The sequence below is a fragment of the Medicago sativa genome, chromosome 1 (genome assembly GCF_051527215.1).
Source record: "Medicago sativa cultivar Bolivia chromosome 1, Bolivia_mono, whole genome shotgun sequence".
Taxonomy (NCBI): domain Eukaryota; kingdom Viridiplantae; phylum Streptophyta; class Magnoliopsida; order Fabales; family Fabaceae; genus Medicago; species Medicago sativa.
In genome coordinates, this window is record NC_140749.1 from 62,241,405 (window position 1) to 62,262,394 (window position 20,990).

At 33.6% G+C, this 20,990-nt stretch overlaps 3 protein-coding genes across 4 annotated transcripts; all 3 read left to right on the forward strand.

The window, feature by feature from the left end:
• The first annotated feature begins 2,621 nt into the window (after window positions 1–2,621).
• LOC146956159 (ATP binding microtubule motor family protein) lies at window positions 2,622–9,718 on the forward strand. Of its 2 annotated transcripts, none has more exons than XM_085727225.1 (24): window positions 2,622–2,753; window positions 2,840–3,049; window positions 3,135–3,264; window positions 3,361–3,516; window positions 3,627–3,967; window positions 4,052–4,190; window positions 4,911–5,008; window positions 5,097–5,253; window positions 5,341–5,410; window positions 5,495–5,571; window positions 5,824–5,877; window positions 5,970–6,050; window positions 6,129–6,240; window positions 6,328–6,414; window positions 6,728–6,903; window positions 6,997–7,158; window positions 7,307–7,414; window positions 7,522–7,680; window positions 7,762–7,845; window positions 7,927–8,132; window positions 8,499–8,600; window positions 8,701–8,810; window positions 8,913–9,064; window positions 9,264–9,718. In XM_085727225.1, exons 2-24 carry the CDS (start codon window positions 2,865–2,867, stop codon window positions 9,450–9,452), a joined length of 3,135 nt encoding a protein of 1,044 aa, XP_085583351.1. In that variant the 5' UTR covers window positions 2,622–2,753; window positions 2,840–2,864; the 3' UTR covers window positions 9,453–9,718. The 2 variants fall into 2 exon arrangements, with proteins under 2 accessions (XP_085583351.1, XP_085583349.1); XM_085727223.1 differs by having other exon boundaries at window positions 2,843–3,049.
• Window positions 9,719–11,417: 1,699 nt separating this feature from the next.
• On the forward strand, window positions 11,418–12,114 carry LOC146956160 (zinc finger protein ZAT7-like). Its single transcript, XM_085727232.1, has one exon. The coding sequence runs from the start codon at window positions 11,474–11,476 to the stop codon at window positions 11,984–11,986; it is 513 nt and encodes a 170-aa protein (XP_085583358.1). The 5' UTR covers window positions 11,418–11,473; the 3' UTR covers window positions 11,987–12,114.
• A 7,024-nt stretch (window positions 12,115–19,138) lies between these two features.
• LOC146956161 (zinc finger protein ZAT7-like) lies at window positions 19,139–19,956 on the forward strand. The gene has a single exon (XM_085727242.1). It carries the CDS (start codon window positions 19,195–19,197, stop codon window positions 19,702–19,704), a length of 510 nt encoding a protein of 169 aa, XP_085583368.1. The 5' UTR covers window positions 19,139–19,194; the 3' UTR covers window positions 19,705–19,956.
• Window positions 19,957–20,990: the final 1,034 nt, after the last annotated feature.

A 20,990-nucleotide genomic window follows, 5' to 3' on the forward strand; every position in this document is an offset into this window, starting at 1 on the left:
TATCTTTGATTGGCCCGACCCTGACAATTGCACCCATATACATGCCTAAAAAATTAATTGATATATAATTTGAATATTTCACAAAAAATTACTATCGATTCATAAAAATATATTTTGTAAATTAAATATTGAAATGTGGCAAAAAAAAGAAAGTTAGCCATATCCCCTAAAAATATAAAAGTGTACTTCAAAATGATGTTATCATGACTCTAAACACAAAATTATTCAGAGCATGAAGATGGTATTATTATTGACCTTATAATTTTAGTTGATTTGTGACAAAGACTGACTAAATGAACTTAAAGGACTACTCTTTGGCGGTGTCCTTGGTGGCTCAGAAATCTGATTCCCTTCACTATCATAATAAATTGCACCTGAAAATACCAATGGTTGACATCTCTCCCCCATCAATATGGTCTTCTTCCACAAGCATTCATCATCTTCTTGCTTTTTCATTTTGAAAAGCTGGGAATGGATTGCTTTGTAGATTTTCTTGATGACATTCTTTGAGTTAGTTTGTAACTCCTCTCGCTGCTTTCTTTTGAAGCAAATAGTACACGAGGTAATTTCCTTGTTGGTCGTAGCATTAATATTCTTTGGGGTATTGGTATGTGATGGCATTGGAGAAACTATTTGATTAGGTTCATGATTTGGACAAAGACAAATGATGTTGTTGGAAATTGTTGGTGTGTAAGGATGGTCTCCGAATTGACTCAAACCATCCATCATGTCCTATGATTGTGAATGTGTTTATGAGGAATTCTAATATGGTCACAAGACCAAATAAGTAGTGTATTTTTTGTTACAAAAAGGAAATTGGTAAAAATATGATTGAATGTTTTGAGGACAATTTCTTTATGCGTGTATCCAAAAATTATTTATTTAGTCTCCATAGAAGAATACTTCTAAGTTTATATGTTTGGGGTTGGTCAAAGGAGAGTAAAGAATATGATTAAAAATACATATGTATTGACTTAAAAACAATGACTAAAATGTTGACTAAAAACTTCAGAGGACCATTGTTTGAAGGAAAATTTTAGAAGAATTAAAAATAAAACATATACTTTTGTAGGGCCTAAAAACTTTTTAACTTAAAAATATATAAATACACCACCCCTTCTAGATAAAATAATAAATAATAGTATAATAATAAACACTATTTTTTTTAGGGAATAATAAACACTAATAAATATATTCAATTTTGATATAGGGAGCAAATGGAAGACGAACCACAACTTACAATTGACAGATCATAAGTGAACGAAACAAAAAGCATAAAAACGACCCAATATATTACAATCTAGTTCACAGGGTAAAAAATAAAATAAAAAATAGGTGCACAAACACGCAACTCCCGTACAATCTAGCAAATCTGTGTGCGAACTCAAAACCAAATTGCAAAAGAAGAGTGATGCATGAATGTACACGAGCAAGAACCTAGGATGAATTCAAGCGAACTCGAACTTTTTGCTTAATAGCGGTAAACCCAATCGATATCACGATTTTGAATTTATAAAAGCATTGAATTTTATAAAATGCAGGATTTTCTACTTCATTTTAAATAAAATATATTTAATTTTATCCAAGTTTTTTTTTGGCGTATATTATTTTCAAATTTAAATAGAAAAATATAGCAATGTTTTTTTTCTCACTTAAGATGCTTTTACTAAAACTTTGGTTTTTCAACCTCTAAAAAAAAAAAAATAGGGTTTTCCTTTATTTGTAGGTATTTGTCACGTTACCCCAAATTCAAACTATTATTATTTCCAAATTTAAATGAAAAAAAATGGTGAATTCTAGGGTGAGGGCTCTATTAAGTCCTTCACCGGTGGACCACTTGGAACAACCATTAGATTGATCAAGTTTATATATGATATTATACACTAGATCACACATTTCTTATTTATTTATTTTTTTTAATAAACTATTTATTTTTTCTTCCTCCCATTTAGTTCATGATCGCACCAAAGTTTGCAGTGCCCAGGAAAACTGCTATCCACGAACCTCCACTGCCGTCCTCACATATCCTATTTGAGGATTATTCCTCTAATATATTGTCCTGGTTTTAATTATAAAGATGAAAGTTTCATTTTTTTTTAATTAATTAACAAATAATTGCTAAAAATGGATGAAAACAAGGATCATGCTATAAATATATCTTTTAATGAATCTTTACGTGAGAAGTGTTCTAAGATTGGATGAAATTAAGGGGTGACGTGATGTTATAAGTATATTCAATCAACATTTTCAAAGATTATGCCAAGTAATAAATTATTGTGATTACTTGAATTTGAGATGAGTTTACGGTTGCTAAAGAAAATACATCAAGATTCATAACTGTGCTTAGAAGATGGTGATTTGGGAGTTGATGGTGGTAATGAGTACGTGAGAGTGAGATTGAAGAAAGAAGAAAAAATTATTCTGTGTTAGGTACATCATAAGATCTGGTAGGACAACATAATCCGATGGTTTTTATTCATGGTTCACCATGAACCACTTAGTTGGTGGTTCACTCTAGAATCCACCGAAAAAAAATATAGCAAAGTTTGAAATTTTGGGTTGAAGGAGCTGAAGAGCGTATAAACGTCGCTCAACACAAGTAGCCGTTGATAAAGCAACCCAACACTTCATTCACTTTCATCTTTTCATTTTCAAATTTCACTTTCAGAATCACAAAATTTCAACAACAAAAAAAACCCGAATCAAAATCAAAAATCTCTTTCCACCCACCCTTTCTCAGATTCTCCGATCAAGTAACCTTTCATCTCTATTTTCTTTTTCTCTTTCCCTCTTCTTTTTCCTTCTCCACAATACCAAACTAATTAGGGTTTTGTTTCAGCAGAGTTTTCAGTAAAGCTACAAAAATGACGTCAATGACCCCAGATCAGTCTAAGAAAGTAGGGTTAGGGATGACAATCCCATCTCCTGCTCCATTTTTAACACCTCGACCCGAACGCCGTCGTCCCGATTCACGAGGCTCTGATCGGAACCCTAACCGTCAGGATAACAAAGATAAAGAGACTAATGTTCAAGTTTTGCTTCGTTGCAGGTAATTCTTCTAATTAGCTTACTTTTTTATTTTTTATTATAATTTACAATATGATTAGAACTTTAATTTAATTTTCTAATTTTAGGCCATTAAGCGATGAAGAACAACGATCGAATGTTCCGAAGGTGGTGTCGTGTAATGAAAATAAAAGGGAAGTGACTGTTATGCATACTATAGCCAACAAACAAGTAGAGAAAGTTTTCAATTTTGACAAGGTATGTCTTTTTTAAAGCTATCTTACTATGATACGGTGATCATAACAATATACTGTAATAATTGATTAACAATTGTTTTTGAATCTGTTTGGTAAGGTTTTCGGACCGAAATCACAACAGAGATCAATATACGACCAAGCAATTTCCCCAATTGTCAATGAAGTTCTCGACGGGTTTAACTGCACTGTCTTTGCTTATGGACAGACCGGGACTGGTAAAACTTATACGATGGAGGGTGGGATGAGAAATAAGGTATACATTTTGACATTTTGTGACACGACTCACATTTCCTTCCACCGGTTATATGATGTTATGTTACTGATATTTTTTTATCTTTACGTTGCCGTGATTTATAAATATAGGGTGGTGATTTAACTGCTGAGGCTGGTGTTATTCCGAGAGCAGTTCGTCAAATTTTTGATATTTTGGAAGAACAAAGTGCTGACTATAGCATGAAAGTCACATTTCTTGAGCTTTATAATGAAGAAATAACTGATCTGTTGTCTCCAGAAGACAGTTCTACCAGGCCTATTGAAGAAAGAGTGAAGAAACCTGTAGCCCTTATGGAAGATGGAAAAGGTAGTGTGTTGTTAAGAGGACTTGAAGAAGAATCGGTGTATAGTGTAAATGAAATCTATACTCTGTTGGAACGAGGAGCATCAAAGAGGCGTACTTCTGAGACATTGCTTAACAAGAGAAGCAGGTAGCTAGGTTTCTTTTTACTTTTGTTGTTGAAATTCATGTTAGTAGAAGCTATGTTTAACTTGATGAACGCGTTTTGGTGCAGTCGTTCACATTCGGTGTTCACCATTACTGTCTATGTGAAAGAAACAATAATTGGTGACGAGGAGTTGATTAAGTGTGGCAAGCTTAATCTTGTTGATTTGGCTGGATCAGAAAATATACTACGTTCCGGAGCACGTGAGGTAAAAGCAAAATTTCTGATTTACTCTACTTTTGTTAATTTGCAAGGCAATTTGTCATTTGGCCAATAGCAAATCAGATATATCACATATTCAAGTTAATCTTTTAGTGCATTGAAATAATAATTACGTGTATTTGAATGTTCAGCTTAAGTGTTTATTCTTTAAACTATTTTAAGAGAAGTAAGAAGTATCATAAACTATTCTAAGAAACTCAGCTTAAGTGTTTATTCTGTAGACTATTCTAAGAAGTAAGAAGCATCATAAACTATTCTATGAAGTAAAATAAGAAGCATCATCAAACGCTTAGGCCCAATTTTGATTAATTTTTGGCGTATATGAGCTTTTCAACTAAAACAAGCTTACAATATTTGCTTATGGAAAAGTCCATATAAGCTTATAGATGTTTATGAAGTTACATGGGAGAGATTCTAGAAAAAGTTGAGATGTGGAACTAATTTTAATTTGTGCTAGAACTTATTGTCCAAAATATACATAAGTATTGAAAGACTTTTTGATATTTACTTTCCTGCTATTTACAAGAAGTTTTATGACTAATGTTATTTTAGAGCAATCTGATGTTAGAAAGTGACATAAAATGCTTGTTATAACTTGGTTTTTCTCCTGATTTTGGTCCTCTTTCTTTGTCTCGAGTCTCGACTATAAGTGAATTTAAATGGTAATGTTTGATCTTACAATACGTTTGCAACAATATGATTACAGGGCCGTGCTAGAGAAGCAGGGGAGATAAACAAGAGCTTACTCACCCTGGGACGTGTGATAAATGCGCTCGTGGAGCATTCTGCGCATGTACCTTACAGGTTCATATTAACATGGTTTTCAATTATTGTTGTTATTAAAAATAATTGTACCTTAATATGCATACCATTTGGCTGTCTGTTATTTCAGAGATAGTAAGCTTACAAGGATATTACGAGATTCCTTAGGAGGGAAAACTAAAACATGCATAATTGCTACTATTAGTCCGTCTGCTTATTGTTTGGAAGAAACACTAAGTACCCTAGACTATGCTAGTAGAGCAAAAAATATAAAGAATAAGCCTGAGGTCAGTTACCACTGCCATTACCCCTTAAAAATGTCATAACAGTAGTTTTTTGCTTTGTGCTGATAAAAGCTAATATTTTTCTAATAGGCAAACCAAAAAGTTTCAAAGGCTGTTTTGTTGAAGGACTTGTACTTGGAAATTGAGAGAATGAAAGAAGGTACCTTCACTTTTATTTTAAGTTCTGGAACATAGAGAAGATCCTTGTATCATATATCTTTGTTCATGTGAATATTGAATGCAGATGTACGAGCAGCGAGGGAAAAGAATGGTGTATATATTTCGCATGAAAGATTCGCCAAAGAAGAAGCTGAAAAGAAGGTCCTTTATTTGCTTTAAGTATCTGCATATCTATATTACAATAATAGTATTATAACATTGTCGGAGGAAAGCAAAATCTCTGCATGAATACTTTTCGATTAATTCTCATTGAATTTGCTCTCTTTGCTTGACGAGAATGTTTAAAATATAGTTTCACACTGAAAATTCCATATTTAGATGCATGTTCTATCTTTCTTGGTACTTATTTAGATTTCCCTAGCTTAATTTGTGTTTTATCAACCCTTCATGCAGGAAAGGAGTGAGAAGATAGATCAATTAGAGAATGACCTCAACCTCAGTCAGAAAGTATTCCCCGAGTCTTTGGTTGACATTTATTCCTATTGTGCTTGTGCATACGAACTTCATTGATAAATTATTTCTTCCAATTTATTTTGCAGCAAGTAGACAAATTCCGTGAGCTCTACTTAACAGAGCAAGAACAGAAACTGGATTTGGAATGCGAGCTTAAGGATTGCAAGGTGCATAAAATGGATTTCTTTTTTCCTCCATAATTTCTTATTTAAAAAAGCATCTTATCAAATTAAATTACTCTTTAGGTGAATTTTGAAAAAACCAGCAATGAATTGCATGATCTTCAAGAGAATTACAGGCTAGTTGTTTCAAAGTTGAAGGAGAAGGAGTGCACCATTTCCAAACTACTGAAATCAGGTAAATCAATTGATGATATGCTACAAAGGTTGTATGCTGTTTTTGTTCAATGAACTAAATTATATGCTTTATTTTGCTTGTGAACAGAAAATGCCTTGATTGAGCGTGCAAAGGAAATGTGTACGGATCTTCAGAATGCATCAGATGATATAAATTTTTTGTCATCTAAATTGGGTATGATTATTTTACTCTTCATTTTCCATCAATATGTTCTTTGTTCTTGATATGGTGGGACCCCTTCCCGGACCCTGCGTATGCGGGAGTTTTAGTGCACCGGGTTGCCCTTTTTTATGTTCTTTGTTCCTGATATGTGGCCCTTTTAAAAGAAAATATGCTTCATGGGACATGAAAATGAGTTTGAGCATATCCTCATCATGCGTTAATTGTTTTAGAAATTGGATATATGTGTCCCTTATTCATTTCCTTTCTAGATATTATTGCATTATTTCAACATGATATCTTGAATGAAAGTAAGTTCTTCTTGCAGATCACAAAGAAAGGATGGTGGCAGAAAACCAAAAAATAATCGTGAATTTTGCATCTCTCTTGAATGGGAGCTTGAAAGATTTGCATACAACCATTATAGGATCTATTTCTCAACAACAGAAACAACTTAAATGCATGGAAGATCATGTTTGCTCACATCTTGCCAGTAAAAGTGATGTAAGAAAACCAAAGTGGATCCTATTTCAGTTACGGTCTCTGTTTGCAATTGACCGTTCATCATTTGATTTTTGCATGACAATATTTTTTCAGGCAGCACATGCTCTGGAAGCAAGGATCAAGAAAATGACAGAAATTTATTCATCAGGAGTTGGGACCCTGAAGGAGCTAGCAAATACATTGCACGTGAAAGCTTCATCTGATATGGAACAGATACAGAATAAAGTTTCATCACAGACATTAGCTGTTGAGAATGTAATTTAATTGCTGAAAAATATTAGTTTTGTTTTTCTGTTTTAGTTTCAAGCTTCATTGTATGCTTTGGCTGTTCCGTGAATTCTAAAATTATTTGTTTCCATGCTCTCCTATCTCAAGTTGAAATCATGATATGCCTTCTTTACAGTTTCTTGCCACTGTGGTTCTTGAAGCCAATGATGTGATTGACAGCATCCACAATTCTCTTGATGAGCAAAAACAGCTGGTAGCATTCTCCATTCAACAACAAGAGGAAGTATGTTCCATTTGAAACTACTTTTGTTTGGGTTTGTTATGTTTTTTGTGTAAAATATTAGAGCAATAGTTTAATAATGCAATTGCAAACTTAATGGATCATTGTAGGGATTACAACAAAGTATTATTTCAGCACGAGTGGTTTCAGAGGCAACTGTAAAATTCTTCGACAACATTAATATGCATTCTTCAAGAGTAATGAAAATTGTTGAAGAAACTCAAAAGGAGAGATTCCACCAATTGACAAATTTTGAGATGAAGTTCAAGGTAAGAAAACACTGTTACTTATACATTGATTCTAAAAGGTCAAACTTGCGAGGTTGATTTTCTTCCTTCAACCATAAACAGGAAGAGGCTGGAAGAGATGAGGAGGAAGCCTTAGAGCAAATTACAGCAATTTTGGCAAACTTAACATCTAAGAGAACTGCTATGGTGTGTATTCATCCTTTTGTTTCATTTCTTTGTTGCAGTAAGTAGTATAGTATGACTGACTTCTGGCAAATATGCTTTTAGGTCTCAGAGGCGTCAAGGAATATGCAGGATGCAAGTGTGCAACAGTCTAAGAGGTTGCAGCTAGAGATGTTCAACATGCAGCAAGTTTCTAAAGATGCTACCAATGAAGTTAATGAATATGTAGAGAATGCAAATAGCCAATTTGTGAAACAAATATTTTCAGTAAACAGCTGTAAAGCTACAATAGAGGATTGTCTCCAGGATTGGTGAGTTTTCGTTTGTCCTGTTCTTGTCCGTCTTCTTCATTTTTTTCTTTCTTTCTTTGTTTTGTTTTAAATTAATCGATTCTAGTTTTGTTTTGTGTCTGGTGATAGCGAAGAGACAGAAAATATTACCATTTTTCCTTTAACAACAAAATATTTAATATTCCTTCTAACACATTTTTTTTAATTTTGATTAGACTTTGTTAAAAGTAGCCAATATATTCTTGCACAAACACTTTTTGTTAAGGATGGATGATGAATATGTGTACACGAGCAGTTTTTTTTTGTATGACTGAATTTTCCATTGGCATTGCTTGCTTGGTGCTTGTCTCAAAGAAGAGTTTCAATTCTTTTGTACATGCAATGCAGTTCAAATACAGTGGACTGTTCCAGGAAGCAGTGGGAAAGTGCCCAGTTGTCCTTCAACAATTTCCACAAGAACAATCTTGCAGAGATAGAATCTACAGTGAAGTAAGTTTCTTCTAGTTAGTGTCTTGGTGTTTTCTTAATGAGATAGAATCTAGGTGAAGCAATTTCCAATATTTCTTTAACTGTAATCAATGCTCAACAGGAAAAACATCTTGACAAACCATGCTTTGGATCAAAAATTTGTGTCTGTGTCATTATCTATGGATGCTGATTATGATGCAGGAACACACAATCTGCTGGCAGATGTGAATGGTAATTCGAAATTCTCACGTTACAGCTTGTTTCCATCTTATTACTTTCTTTTGTGTCCCTTTCGCTTATTTGACCAGTTGAAAAAATCTGTAATACTTCCAGGTGCACTAATGATGGACCATGAGAACAAGAAGGAAATTGATTCTGTGACGACACAATTGTTGGAACAGCTTAGTTCATTACAAGACAAGCATGGTGGAAATATATCGGATATCAATATTGAAGCAGAAAAGTGCCTTGTTAATGATTACTTGGTATACTAATCTTATTTATTTTATTATTATTATTATTATTATTATTATTATTATTATTATTATTATTATTATTATTATTATTATTATTATTATTATTATTATTATTATTATGATGATGATGATGATGATGACGACGACGACGACGACAACGTTTTGAATTAGCCACAAGTTTAAAGTTTGTTTTGTTCTTTATGAACAGGTTGACAAGCATACAAGTTCAACATCTCACAAAAATATTGTATCAGTCCCCAGCCATGCATCCATTGAGGAGATGAGGACACATATCACGGAAGAGAATTCCATGGAAAACCGATTAAAGTGGACCGCAGCAGAAAGCAAAATTCCGCGTCTAACAGAAAATAGAACTCCATTTGCAAATGTTAATTGATTAGTCAGACAAACAAACCTGTGCTTATATGTAGAGTTTTATTATGAGGGTATGCTCATCAACTGATGAGCACCACTTGTTGGTGTGATGTAAGAACTAATGAGATTTTCATGTCATGTAACTTGTTTTTTTCTTCCTCTCCGTAAAGGGAGAATAAGTTGTAGTTAAATCAAATTCTGGAACCTTTGTAGAAAGCTATTGGAAATTTTCATAGTTTTCATTAGTCCATTTTCTAGAATCCTCAACAAGTCAACATATTTTCTAGATAAGTTTCAATTTTTTTTATATCTGCTGTGTCTTGAACTTTCTAAGTACTTAAGGTGTGCATCACCACGCAACCTGTTCATAATTTGTGAGCTGTATGGATAAACTATAAACTTAAACTATATAGTACAGCATAAGTTTGGCTATCCTCCTTTTTTCTATTTTCTTTTTTTATTTCAGTGGTATTCAACTTCTGAAACTACAATGCAACACGTTAGATTTTTCTATTTTCAAAATCTGCTGCTCTTTTTAATTTGACTACTACTACTACAAGACATGTGAAGGAGTATCAAGTACAAGTATGCATTCCCATTGGGATTTAGCTAAGCTTTTCAGATGTGAAACTGTTATACTAACCAATCAGAACTCAAAGAAAAACATGTTTTTGCAAACCATTTGATCAATTCCCATTTTTAGCCACTAAGTTGGTACACTTTGTCACCGTCCGTGTTGAAAGGAGACCAACAATACCCTCACACATACGACATGTACTCCACACAAAGGAAGCTTCTACCTTTTAATCAGAAGTTGCTATCCCCTTTCAACATAAACATTTATTATTTTAGAAACTGTACTAGAATATTCTTACCAAAAATAATGGAAGTTTCATTGAACGTCGTACTTGTACAACAAGTAGCTTAGTGCTCAAGGATCATTTACTCGGTTGCTCAACAATTTTAAACACGTATCTGGATTCTATACAATTACTGCATACTTACTCAGTTAAAAATATAGTGAGTCAATTCAATACACGACATCATAGATTAAGAAACATAACTAATTTGTAAGAGAAAGGTAAATCATGAATTAGTTTAAAAAATTTCCCTTTAATTAATAATATGAGAAAAATAAACTACAAGAATTGAAAAAAAAAAGAATAATGAATAATTATTTGTAATAACAAAAGTAAATTTTAATACTTTAGGAACATATCACCGTAAAATAAGACATAATGCGTAAAATTAGTGAAATTAGTCGTATTTTGTCTATATCATAAAAATTAGTAAAATTAGTCGTATTTAGGTTGGTTGTTGCCGCCTAACACAACCATCTCCTCTCTTCTAAACTTGTTTAAAACTGTTCTCATGAGCTTAGCTCAGTTGGTATAGACAATGCATAAAATATGCAAGGTCAGGGGTTCGAACCCGGCCGCCACAAAAAAATTGTTTAAAACTAGTTGTCTAATCTATAATTGATGGTTGAGATTGACAGAAGTGAGGGAGTGCATTTTAATTTTTAAAAAAAATCATTTTGTAGTTTGTTGAGTACCGGTATTACCGACAGAATATTAATTCAAAATTTAGCTTTACTTTGAAATAGTATAAAAGGTTCACATTTTACTTTTTTTATTTATTTATTTTGGTGAAAAACGTTCACCTTTTATTAATTGCAGTGGATGTGGTTCATCCAAAACGCTGGAAAAAAAAATTGTTTTTCAATATGTTGACCAAATTTAGTAAAGAATATCGTGTTTGGATAGGAAAAAGAATGTTCCTTAACACGTTCAGCAATTACGCAAGCATTGAGGAGTAATTGCGTTATTTACAACAAGTCAAGAAGTCCAACATAATAAGTTATTGTTATATTTTTTTTTGAGGAGAAGTTATTGTTATATCTATTCACAAGTTGAACAAAACCCATTGTCCACGTTTTCTTTTTTGACTTTATTCACAAAGTCTATAAATCTATAAATACGAGATGCTTATTTCAAGAGTTACCAACTAACCAACCCATCTCCAACATTCATAAACATACTCATGATGATGAAGAGACAAAGAGAAAACGAAGAAAAAGAGAGCATAGATTTAGCAACAAGTCTAATGCTACTATCTTCTCGTACCCAACAAAACAAAACATATTCTCCAGTTGAGTTTGAGTGCAAAACTTGCAACCGTAAATTCTCATCTTTTCAAGCACTAGGTGGTCATAGGGCAAGTCACAAGAAGCTGAAAATTGATTCAGAAGAAGCACACAAAGTGAATATTCATAATAATAAGCCCAAAATGCATCAATGTTCAATTTGTGGACAAGAATTCAAACTTGGTCAAGCTTTGGGTGGACACATGAGAAGACATAGGATTAATAATGAAGGGTTTTCATCTTCTTCGATAAATTATCAAGTGATAGCAAAATCTTCTCCTGTTTTGAAAAGATCAAATAGTAAGAGGATTATGATCTTGGATTTGGATTTGAATTTGACACCTTTGGAAAATGACTTGAAGTTGTTGTTTGGAAACAACGCACCTAAAGTTGATAATTCTTTGGTCTGATTTTAGTCTCACCAAATTTTTGAACATATTATCATGATGTAATCTTTCACTTTTTTTTTGTAAGTAGGGACATTTATGGATTCATTTATCTAGTAAAATAATATTTATATATGATATGTTACATCGTACATCCTAATTCTTTCACTATCAATATGATGGAACTACACTTACTCTACAATCGGAGACATAGACATACTTAATCAAACTATATAAGTAAACATGTAAATTGTGTTTCCTTAATTATTTGCGTTTTACCGTTAAGCTTATCCCTTATACCAAGTTGATGTTCTAACAATTATTAACAAGTTGAAATTCAAACGTGGGTAGCTAGTCTTACGTCGACTATAAATAGATGAAATGTGTATAAGAGAGGTAACTCGTATACTCTTTCTATTTCTATTTATAAACAAAAATGAGACAAAGAAAGTGGATGTATTTAGGTTTAACTTTAGATCAACTTTTATTAACCTATTTTTGTTTATAAATAAGAATGAAGAGAGTACTTGATATAAAAATGACGTGTCAATGTCTTTTAAGGGTTCGGACATATATAACTCGTTACTAGTTACTTCTGCCACTCCCTGGAACCTCCCAACATAATGATAAATGCGGCTGCATCATTTTTTTTATTAGTCATTTTTAACTTCTGAAATAAACTAAAATACAACACGTTAGTTTTTGTATTTTCAAAATCTGCTGCTATTTTTTATTTGACAACTACAACACATATGAAGGAGTGTGTCTTCCTTAGGGACTAAGCTAAATTATACTGCTGTAGCACTAATGTTTAGATTTGAAAGTGAAACTGGTATACCAACCAATCAGAACACAAAGAAAAACATGTTTTTGCAACTCAATTGATCAATTCCCGTTTTTGGACCAAGTTGGCGCACTTTGAATGGAGACAGAAATTCCCTCACATGCACCCATACAACATCGCATTCCACACAAACGAATCTTCCAACTTTTAGTACTATACTAGAAACTAGAAAATGTACAAGAATATTCTTGCAAAAACGCTGCAAAAATGGAAAATGATATATACAACGAAATTATTCATGCAAATATTTCCCGAAGCTCAATTGATATGTATACTATTTGTCGGCTCCCGTATTATACTCCACGTCTCCTTGTATTCCACTATAAAACAAATTTTGATTGGCCAGTTTATTTGTTCGTGAAACCTCCGTGAGTGATTTTTCCCTGGATATAGCAATACTCTTTTAAAATTTGTTACCCACAAAAGAATGTTTATTTTTTGTAGATTTTTTCTTTTGATTTTTTTTTAGATGTTTAAATACTTCAAATTTTAATGGGTATCAATAGTTTGTAAATAAAATTAATATAAAAATATGACATGCCATTAAACGATTGAATAATCAAAACATATTCATTATAATAAAACTCTGATTTACGAGTGTTCATATATCATGTTTTTTTTATAGAAAAAAAAGAAGAATTACTACTTTTTTATAAGCAAGAAGAATCGTTACATACCGTTCAACAATTTACCCAAGCATCTAAGTTATTCAGGTAATTTACACAAGTTAAAATGTTTGATACTCCCTCCATCCCATTTTAAATGACATAATTTAAAAACGTGTCATGTTCATATAAGATGTTGATGTTATTATTCAATGCCTTAGAAGTCTTGGACGATTAGCCCATTGGCCATTACTATTCTTGCCCCTACTCCCCAAAATAAACGATACTCCCTCAGTCCCAGAATACATGACACAGTTGACCCTTTCACGCATGCCAATGAATAATTTTGAGCTTAAATATCTTGAATAATATATTAGAAAAAATTATGAAAATTTGATATTTTGAAAATACTCATCGAAACGAATCTAACGACATCTTATGTGATATTATTTATCTTTGTATATTATTAAAAAAATATTACTCAACTTCTTTAACTACAATGTCACCCGATAGATTTTTCAAATGGGTCATCTATTGCGGGACGGGGAGGAATAGTACATTATAAATATTGCTGCATTCTCTTTATTTTAGTCATTTTCAACTTCTTTAACTACAATATGTCACCCGATAGATTTTTCTATTTTCAAAATTTACTGCTCTTTTTTAATTTAACAACTACAACGCACGTGAAAGAGTATGGCTTCCGATCAGGGATTTAGAAGTTATAGCACTAACTTTCAGGTGTGAAACTTCCAACCAATCAGAACACGAAAGAAAAACATGTTTTTGCCACTCATAAATTGATCTATTCCTGATTTTGGACATGCACTCCACACAAACGAATTTTCTAACTTTTAATAAAAAGTAGCTATCCGTTTTCAACATTAAAACTTACTAGAAACTGTACTAAAATATTCATACAAAAAGTCAAGTTTCAATGAACTTTGTATTTGTGCAACAAGTAGCTCAGTGCTCAAGCATCATTCACTCGGTTGCTCAATAATTCAAAACACGTAGTATTTGGATTCTATATAGTAGTAATTGTGTGGCACATTTATTGATACCGGTCATCTTGTTTTAGATTAATGGGGAATTCTGCATGTTGCGAGAACTTTCTCAAGATGACATCACGACACAACATCCATGTACGGTAACAAATGCTTTAATTTACATTCAACCACTCATGTATTAATTCCGAGGAAGGAACATCTAACCGCAGAAATGAATTTGTGATGCTTTCGTTAAATTGCCACCCGCGATAAATAGCAATGCGACAATTTCACATAAATTAAAAAAATATAATTTATATTGTATGAAAAAGATGAATTAAGAGTTATTTTACAAAATTACCAATCAATAATGATATTAAAAAGATATGTGAAGATAATTGATAAAAGAAAGATTAATGAGTAAATGGTATAATAGAAAGAAAAAAAAACGATATTACTCATTTATATTGTAAAACAATTTATAATTTGGGATGAAAGGAGTAAGTCACTTTAACACATGACACTAAAATTAAGAAAACATAGTTAACTTATATAGGAAAGATATATCATGAATTACTTTATAAAATTGTCTTTGATTAATAGTATGAGAAAACTAAATTACAAGAGTCGAAGAGGGTAGGGAATGGTCTGTCTACTTACTTTTGGTATGATCGGTGGCTTGGTGATGTCCCTCTTCAGACAAGGTTTAGTCGTTTATTTGACTTAGCGAATAACAAACTGAGTACGGTGGCAGATTTGTTTGCTCTTGGGTGGGAGACTGGAGGAGGGGCGTGGAACTGGAGGAGACCTTTGTGGGTATGGGAGGAGGAGTTGGTAGAGGAGTGTAGGCAATTACTTAATGGTGTTGTTTTGCAGTCTGATATTTCTGACAGGTGGCTTTGGGATTCCAACAATGATGATGTTTACACAGTGTGTGGGGCCTATCAAATTTTAACTACTATGGCCGATCCTCCTAGTGTTGGTGTCGGAGACCTTGTCTGGCATAAGCAGGTTCTTTGAAGATTTCTATTATGGCTTGGTGTTTGTTACGGGATAGGCTTCCAACTAAGGTTAATCTTGTGAGGCGTGGGTGTCTGGATGTCGAGGCAGCTGGGTGCGCGGCAGGATGCAGCATTGCAGAAACCGCAAATCACTTGTTTCTTCATTGTACTACTTTTGGCGCAGTTTGGCAGCATATCCGTGCGTGGATTGGCGTGTCCGGTGTTGATCCTCATGATCTCAGTGACCATTTTATTCAGTTTATTGATTGTACAGGTCACTTGAAGGCGCGTAGATCCTTTCTTCAGCTTATTTGGTTACTTTGTGTGTGGATGGTTTGGAATGAACGCAACAACAGACTTTTTAATAATATCCACACATCCATTGAAGGTTTATCAGAAAAAGTAAAATTACATTCTTTATGGTGGATAAAAGCTAGTAAAGCCACATTTGTGTACGGTTATCAAAAGTGGTGGTCGGACCCTATGCTTTGTTTGGGTATCGACGCACTAGGTTTTTTGTAATTACTACATTTGTTTGACTCTTTTAGGGGTGACTTCTTAGTACATCTTGTACTTAGGAGGCTTCACCGCCTGTGTTAATATATACCATTTTTGTTTCTTAAAAAAAAATTACAAGAGTTTAGAAAAGAGAAAATAATAAATTGTTAGAGTATAATAGAAAAAACAAAATTAACATTTCATTGTTAAAGTAAAAAAACACGTGAAAAAAAAACTTCTACCAGTCTTATTTATAAACAAATTTGATGATCACATACATCGTTTATTCAATGAATCTAAAATGTCAAATTTATTTATAAATGAGACCCGAGAAAGTATGACATATAAAATGAGACACATGCGGCTAAAACTTATATTGTAGATGAATTAATGAAACAATAAAGGTTATTTAGATATGAATCAGACACTTTTGTGAAGCTAAAACTTATATTGGTGTTGGGCACACATTAATGTACTTAATGTAGAAATACTCGTTTATAACAGTCGTGCAATGAAGGATATCCTGACTCTTTATGAAACCGCCTCTGGTCAGGCGATCAGTTTGCCTAAATCCGAGATTTATTGCAGTCGTAATGTTCCAGATCCTCTCAAGCAAACAGTCACTGACATCCTTGGGGTTCAAGTAGTTTTAGGCACAGGTAAATATTTAGGCCTTCCATCCATGATAGGCAGGGATCGTAACGCAACCTTCGTTTATATTAAAGACCGTGTTTGGCATAAAATTCATTCATGGAGTGGTAAGTGTTTATCTAAAGCAGGGCGTGAAGTTATGATAAAATCTGTTTTGCAGGCTATTCCATCTTATGTTATGAGTATCTTTCATTTGCCTTCTACTCTGGTTGATTCGATTGAGAAGATGATGAATTCCTTTTGGTGGGGACACGGAAGAACGACACAGAGAGGCATCCATTGGATGAATTGGGAGAAGCTATCCGCGCCTAAGCAACATGGAGGTATGGGTTTCAAAGACCTTACTGCTTTTAATTTGGCTATGTTGGGTAAACAGGGTTGGAAGTTTATAACAGAACCGGATTCACTTGTTGCGCGTATTTACAAAGCACGTTATTTCCCCTCTGGCTCTTACCTTACGGCTTCAATAGGTCATAACCCCAGTTATGTTTGGCGAAGTATTATGCGAGCTAGGTTTGTTGTACGAGGTGGAGCTCGGTGGAGCATAGGGTCAGGTGCGTCTATTTCTATTCTTAACGAACCCTGGCTTGCTAATGGGGAGTGCATATCTAGTAATATCCAAGGAGCTCACTTTGTCCACAATTTTACTATTAATAGTTTGATGAATTTGTACGATAAAAGCTGGAATGAACAGGTAGTACGACAGGTATTTAGCACTGATATTGCAGATAAAATCCTTCATACGCCTCTCATTCCTCAGGTTGATACTGATAAGGTCATTTGGAAAGCAGAACGACATGGTAGATACTCAGTACGTAGTGCTTACAGGTTATGTGTTTCTGAGTTAGTTGACTCTTCACACCTTTGGCGGCCGGGTTTTTGGTCGGGAATCTGGAATTTGAAGGTACCGCCTAAGGTTAGGAATTTAGTCTGGCGCATGTGTCGGGGTTGTTTGCCGACTCGTGTACGGCTTCTCGACAAAGGTGTTCATTGCCCGACAAATTGCGCTAGTTGCGATTCAAATTATGAGGATCTTACCCATGTATTTTTTTATTGTCCTTTTGCTGTTCAGGTTTGGAATCAGACTGGTTTGTGGAATTCCGTTCAGCATGCGCTAACTACCAGTGTCTCTACCACAGATGCTATTTTCTCTCTATTAGAAAATTTATCTGGTGAGTTGAGTCAGCGTTTTGCATCAGTGCTCTGGAGCATTTGGAAACACCGCAATCTTCGAATTTGGGATGATGTTACGGAATCCAGTGCCACAGTTGTGCAGCGCGCTCAGGATATGGTTGTTGATTGGCAGCTGGCCAATTCCCCTGCTACTCTTGTATCTTCGGTTCCTCAGCTGATGCCACCGATTATTGATGGGGGAGCTTCCTCCTCTCTTCAACCTCCTATCATCACGTGGCAGGCCCCCTTGCCGGGACGGTTCAAATGCAACATCGACGCCGCTTTCTCTTCGCAGCTCAATCGCACAGGTATTGGTATCTGTATCCGAGATTCTGATGGTATATTTGTTCTAGCTAAGACTGTTAGCTATCCTTGCCTAGTCGCGGTTGATGTGGGGGAAGCTCTGGGTCTACACGCAGCCCTCCAATGGGTGAATGATATGCAATTTGACAACGTTGATTTTGAATTGGACTCTAAGCTCACAGTTGATGCTTTTCTTTCTACTAGGAACGATCTGTCTGAATTTAGCACTATTATTTCTTCTTGTCGTTCCTTTTTTAGTTCTAATTTTGTTAACTCTAGGGTGGAGTTTGTTAGGCGACAAGCTAACGGTGTTGCTCATTCTCTTGCACGAGAGGCCACGTTACTCGCTAGTCCCGTTATTTATTATGATATACCCAGCTGTATTGAAACTCTCATTATTAATGAAATGCTATAAGCATATTTCTTTCAAAAAAAAAAAAAACAGTCGTGCAACCAACTTAAAAAAAAAAAAATCATGCAACCAAGTTTTAAATAGTCAACATATAGATTTTACACATGTAAAATTATTAATTTTAAGTTCTTTAACCTGTACTGTTGTTGGTTCATTATTATAGTTTTGAAGTAAATAAATTATATAAATGTATGTATTTCAAAAATTTGTAATATCAACTAGACTCTTATTCATTTTTTAATAGAGAGGATATCTAGAGAGTACTTATTAGCAAAACCTTTAAAGATATCTTAGTAAAAGTGTAAAACTAGGTTAGTAATCTTAATTAATGGTTGAGATTGATTACTGTTTGTAATTGTGTGTGAGATTCCAATTCGCATTAAATTAGTTTTTTCCTTGTTTTTCACTGCAGCGGATCTGGAGGCTGCAAAACGGTACAAGCAAAAAAAAATAAATACACCACTTTGTTGACCAAAAAAGGAAAGAATCGTTACTTTACGATAAGCACTTACGCAAGCATTGAGGGCATTCAAATAATTTCCTACAAGTCAAAATGTCCAAAGTCCAAACTATACCAAGTTTCACATGTTGAACTAAAAAAAGACTTTGCTTGATTTCCAAGTTGATCAACCACAAAATCCATTGTCCACGTTTTCCCTTTTGACTTTATCCAAAAGTCTATAAATACGACGTTTTGAGTTTAAGTGCTCCTCACTAACCAACCTATCTCACACATTAACATTCAATATCATACTCATGATGAAGAGACAAAGAGAAAACGAAGAAAAAGAGAGCATAGATTTAGCAACAACTCTAATGTTACTATCTTCTCGTACCCAACAAAACAAAACATATTCTCCAGTTGAGTTTGAGTGCAAAACTTGCAACCGTAAATTCTCATCTTTTCAAGCCCTAGGTGGTCACAGAGCAAGTCACAAGAAGCTGAAAATTGATTCAGAGGAAGCACACAAAGTGAATATTCATAATAATAAGCCCAAAATGCATCAATGTTCAATTTGTGGACAAGAATTCAAACTGGGTCAAGCTTTGGGTGGACACATGAGAAGACATAGGATTAATAATAGAGGGTTTTCATCTTCTTCGATAAATTATCAAGTGATAGCAAAATCTTCTCCTGTTTTGAAAAGATCGAATAGCAAGAGGGTTATGATCTTGGATTTGGATTTGAATTTGACACCTTTGGAAAATGACTTGAAGTTGTTGTTTGGAAACAAGGCACCTAAAGTTGATAATTCTTTGTTCTGATTTTAGTCTCACCAATTTTTTGCACATATAATCCTCACCATGTATAATTCTTTCACTTATTTTTGTTTGTAGCAACATTTATTGGTTTGTGTAGTTTTAAAAAATATTTACGATTTATTGAATTTCATCGGACTTGTAATTAAATTAACCTTTGGGTTGTGCAGAGTTTGTTAATTGTAGCCTAGGGTAAAATGTTTATAAGTTTTAAATTTCAATGTGAAATTATCTATGGAAACCGTGTGATAACCGAATAAAGCAGCATTCTTTTACTTGTTCATATTTGATAAGGATGAACGTGTGTTCAATAATGTTGGCATATAGTGTCCATTTCATGGCATATAATTATTATATATATTGGTCCACAATTTAATATTAATAACAGTTATGTTGGGTTTTTTATTTTGACGGAAATATGTGATGTACTTTTTTAATACTAGAAATAAGTGAAGTATTAAGCAATTAAATTTTGTGAAATATACACAACAATTTGAAATAACACAAAACTTATCCGTAAACATATTTGAATCTTTACCTAAAAAGTTAGCTTAAAGAATGAGAAAGTTTAAACAAATTTATGCATGCAACGACTTAAAAATCTGAGCAATATGATTCAATCCTCACTCTTACAAGTACGAGGTCTTAACTCCAATTCTTACATAGCAATGTTGAGCAATCTGAGACTCAAATATAACTTCAATAACTATCCTAACATCTAGTGTGTGTCTTAACTCTTAACTCTAATTCCCACATTGCATTCATTAACCTCCAATGCAATGTGAAATGAGTTTAGATCACATTCACAAGATTAGGTCAAACAATAAGGATGTCCAAATACATTTTATAATTATCTTGATCGATTCAGCTCTTCAAAACCAAAATTCGGTCTTAGTTTTAAAATTCAAAAAATATATATATAGCCAAAATAAAGGTTCACTTTAGATATAATTTGCAATCCACAATAGTATTTATTTTTCTTCTATTTTTATTTTGTGCTTTACCTACCAACCTTAAGGTGACAACTGACAAGGACAAGGGTCACATGATCCCACCGATCCTTTGTATCATTTTGTAAAAGTGATTCAAACTCCATGATCTATATTATCATTACTTTGTCAAGTGAATAATAGTATAGTAGTATATACTATTTATGTTATTTAAGCACACTACACACACGTATTAAGTATAACTCTAATTTAATAAACCCAAGCCTGCCAAAATAGAATACTATATGCATCACTAGCACGCCAATGTCAACGCAGCGCATTCATGTTGAACAGTGACCATTT

Coding starts and splice junctions, on each gene's coding strand:
- LOC146956159 (XM_085727225.1), top strand. CDS start 2,865: ATGACGTCAATGACCCCAGATCAGTCTAAGAAAGTAGGGTTAGGGATG. Junction 3,265..3,360: donor AAGTTTTCAATTTTGACAAG/GTATGTCTTTTT, acceptor CTGTTTGGTAAG/GTTTTCGGACCGAAATCACA. Junction 8,601..8,700: donor GAGATAGAATCTACAGTGAA/GTAAGTTTCTTC, acceptor AATGCTCAACAG/GAAAAACATCTTGACAAACC.
- LOC146956160 (XM_085727232.1), top strand. CDS start 11,474: ATGATGATGAAGAGACAAAGAGAAAACGAAGAAAAAGAGAGCATAGAT.
- LOC146956161 (XM_085727242.1), top strand. CDS start 19,195: ATGATGAAGAGACAAAGAGAAAACGAAGAAAAAGAGAGCATAGATTTA.